The sequence below is a fragment of the Triticum dicoccoides genome, chromosome 7B (assembly GCF_002162155.2).
Source record: "Triticum dicoccoides isolate Atlit2015 ecotype Zavitan chromosome 7B, WEW_v2.0, whole genome shotgun sequence".
Classification (NCBI taxonomy): Eukaryota; Viridiplantae; Streptophyta; class Magnoliopsida; order Poales; family Poaceae; genus Triticum; species Triticum dicoccoides.
The window spans coordinates 376207036-376209655 of record NC_041393.1 but is presented as its reverse complement, the minus strand read 5'-3'; the positions used below and the strand labels follow the sequence as shown (position 1 = coordinate 376209655).

The following is a 2620-nucleotide window of genomic DNA, read 5'->3' as shown; positions in this document are numbered from 1 at the left end:
CCCCTGACAGAAACCAATCATAAGATTTAAGCCTTCATGGAGGTGGACTATGGTGCTGCTAATGATAACTACTCAATCCCTGACATGAATTGACACGCGTCTTGAATATATATGCTATAGCTTAATATTTTCACGTGAGAATTGTGTGACGGGACCAAATTTTGCTTATACTACATGTCTGTCTGTTCTCTAGAGAGGGAGATATCTATATAATGTGCATTCATAGCAAAACAGTAAAAATGTTGAATGCTGATGAACTAAGTCATCCAGCTTTTATAATATTTTCATCCAACTAATTGGTAGACCTCGGTTTATTCACATTTTTCTTGATAATCGATATGCTCCTGCATCACCAGTTTCCAGTACTGTAATTATTACCTAGTGATGAACTAAGTAATATCGTCATGAATTGAAAAGCCAGCAATCATGGCCTTGTGTTTCTTATTGTACCACGAACATATCTTTTACACTATTTTAGTAGGGATGAAAATGCACCGGAAACTTTCATCTATTTCAGGAAAAATGTGCAAACAGAGCGTGCGGAAGTTTCCGTTTATTTTTTTTGTCACGAACACATTTACACTTTCGGCCCAACTCAACCTTGCTACCAAAACCCTAATCCTTTCCCTACTCCCATGACCCTTCTCTGCATCCCATTCTTCTTGAACAGTATTCCATTTCCGTATCGGCACGTGCGGAAGTTTCCGTTTATTTTTTGTCAATATAGCCAACTCCAGAAGAACACATATACACTTTTGGCCCAACTCAACCCTACTACCAAAACCCTAATCCTTTCCCTACTCCCATTCTTCTGGAACAGTATACCTTATTATGTTGCCAAAAGGGGAAACTCATGCAAAGTAGTATACCTTATTATATATCCATGATATATATCATAATAATTGTAGTCATCTTAGCAATTGAACTTGTTAGTTCCCTTGTGTTTTTTCTTTCTGGTTCTAGAGGTTTTTTAGTTGGGGGAACTTTCGTTTTGTATTTGTGTCCGCACCATATTTTGGCCTGTATTCATTTCCGGCAGTACCTGCTTCTCTATTCGTTTCCGGGATTTCTGCTAAAAAATACGGAAACTAATATGGCAGCGCATAGTTCTGTCCGTTTCCGCTCTGTTTTCATCCCTAATTTTTAGTCTAGGTTTAGGCAGAAGGCAGAGATGTTTCTCAAATAGTGCTCTAGTCTGGGGAAAGGTCAGATGGTTGTCAGTCTTATATTAGTGCCTGAGCTACATGAGCTATCTGTGTGCCCCTTTTTGGACCAACTTTGCGTATTACTCGAGTTACACACTGTTGTCTGATTACGAAATACATTTCCATACCTTTAGGGCCTCTTTGATTCACAGGATTCTTAAAACGCAGGAATAGAATGCCATGTCCTCTTGTATCGTACATGATTACTAAACTACTCCCTCCGTTCCAAAATAGATGGCTCAACTTTGTACTAATTTTAGTATAAGTACAAAGTTTGAGTCATCTATTTTGGAACAGAGGGAGTACATGAATTTGGATGGAAGAGTGTTTGATCGCACAGGAAAAACAGAGTAATTCTACCGAGAGGTTTGAGTGAATGGCAATTTCCTCCAGAGTGTAGCACAAATGAATCCTATGTTTTTTTAAGGATTTCAATCCTGTGAATCAAATGACCACCGTAGGAAAAATTACGAAGGATTCAAATCCTCCAAAAATCCTATGGAATTCCCTTGAATCAAAGGAGTCATTCACTGTCTTCTTTTCTCTATCAGGCAATGCTCAACAGAGTTGGATACACGCCAGAAATTAATCATTGTGTGTTGATGGAAATGGCGGAGCATAAGAAGGATCTTGAGAGGAAAACTAAACCCATTGCCGACACATTGCGTAGCTACCAGGATTTGCCTCCAGTATGTCTTTTGCCTCGTCTTTTTGTTCTTTCTTTTTTACTTTTGTTGCAATTCTTTGCTTATTCTTTGTCATCTGTGGCAACTGTAATCAGGATAAAGCTCTCGCTGCGTTAGCTATAGAGGACAAAAAGAGGCAGTATGCAGCTGCAGAGAAGTACCTTGAAGATGTGTTGCAATCTGCTTTAACAACACCTGGTCTATGATGTGGGTTTAACTAAATGTAAAGTTCTATTCGGGTGTCTAATGTCTTAGCATGCATTGATAGTGTAATAGTCATTCATTTTGTTGGAAGTTGTGACATCGTTATGTATTCTTGTAAAATCCATATTCTAGTGTTGTCCCAACTACGGCTAATTTTCATCATCGAAACTAAATTTTACGAGAGACAATAGACACTTCCCCAGGGCAGTTTGACCTGTTGTATTCTTGTTTTGTATAAACACTTGTGATTTTGGATGGGCATGATATTTGTATATTCTGTGAAATGTGATAATCTACTGGATTGATAAATAATAACACGGTATGCATGATCATGTTTCGGTTCACTTTCATATCTTCTTGCATCTACATACAAATAGTTATCCAAATTTGTCTTTTAAATATTGATATCAAACCCAATGCTCAGATTATCTCTCGCATTCTGCCATTTCTGTTGGAAGATCAAGATTTGTTTCAATTTGAATACTGGAGCGAACAAGTGTGCTGCTAAAATTTCCAGAATATTTC

The 2620-nt window shown here is 37.9% G+C and overlaps 1 protein-coding gene across 1 annotated transcript in view; it reads left to right on the top strand.

Annotated features, from left to right (window-relative positions):
* The window catches only part of LOC119337210 (AUGMIN subunit 1-like), a 6343-nt gene extending 3971 nt beyond the window's left edge, over nt 1-2372 (top strand). Inside the window, exons 4-5 of the mRNA XM_037609331.1 lie at nt 1757-1894; nt 1987-2372. Of these exons, the coding sequence (XP_037465228.1) occupies nt 1757-1894; nt 1987-2097 (249 nt within the window). The 3' untranslated portion in view covers nt 2098-2372. The remainder of the gene's footprint in view (nt 1-1756; nt 1895-1986) is intronic.
* The last annotated feature ends 248 nt before the right edge of the window (nt 2373-2620 follow it).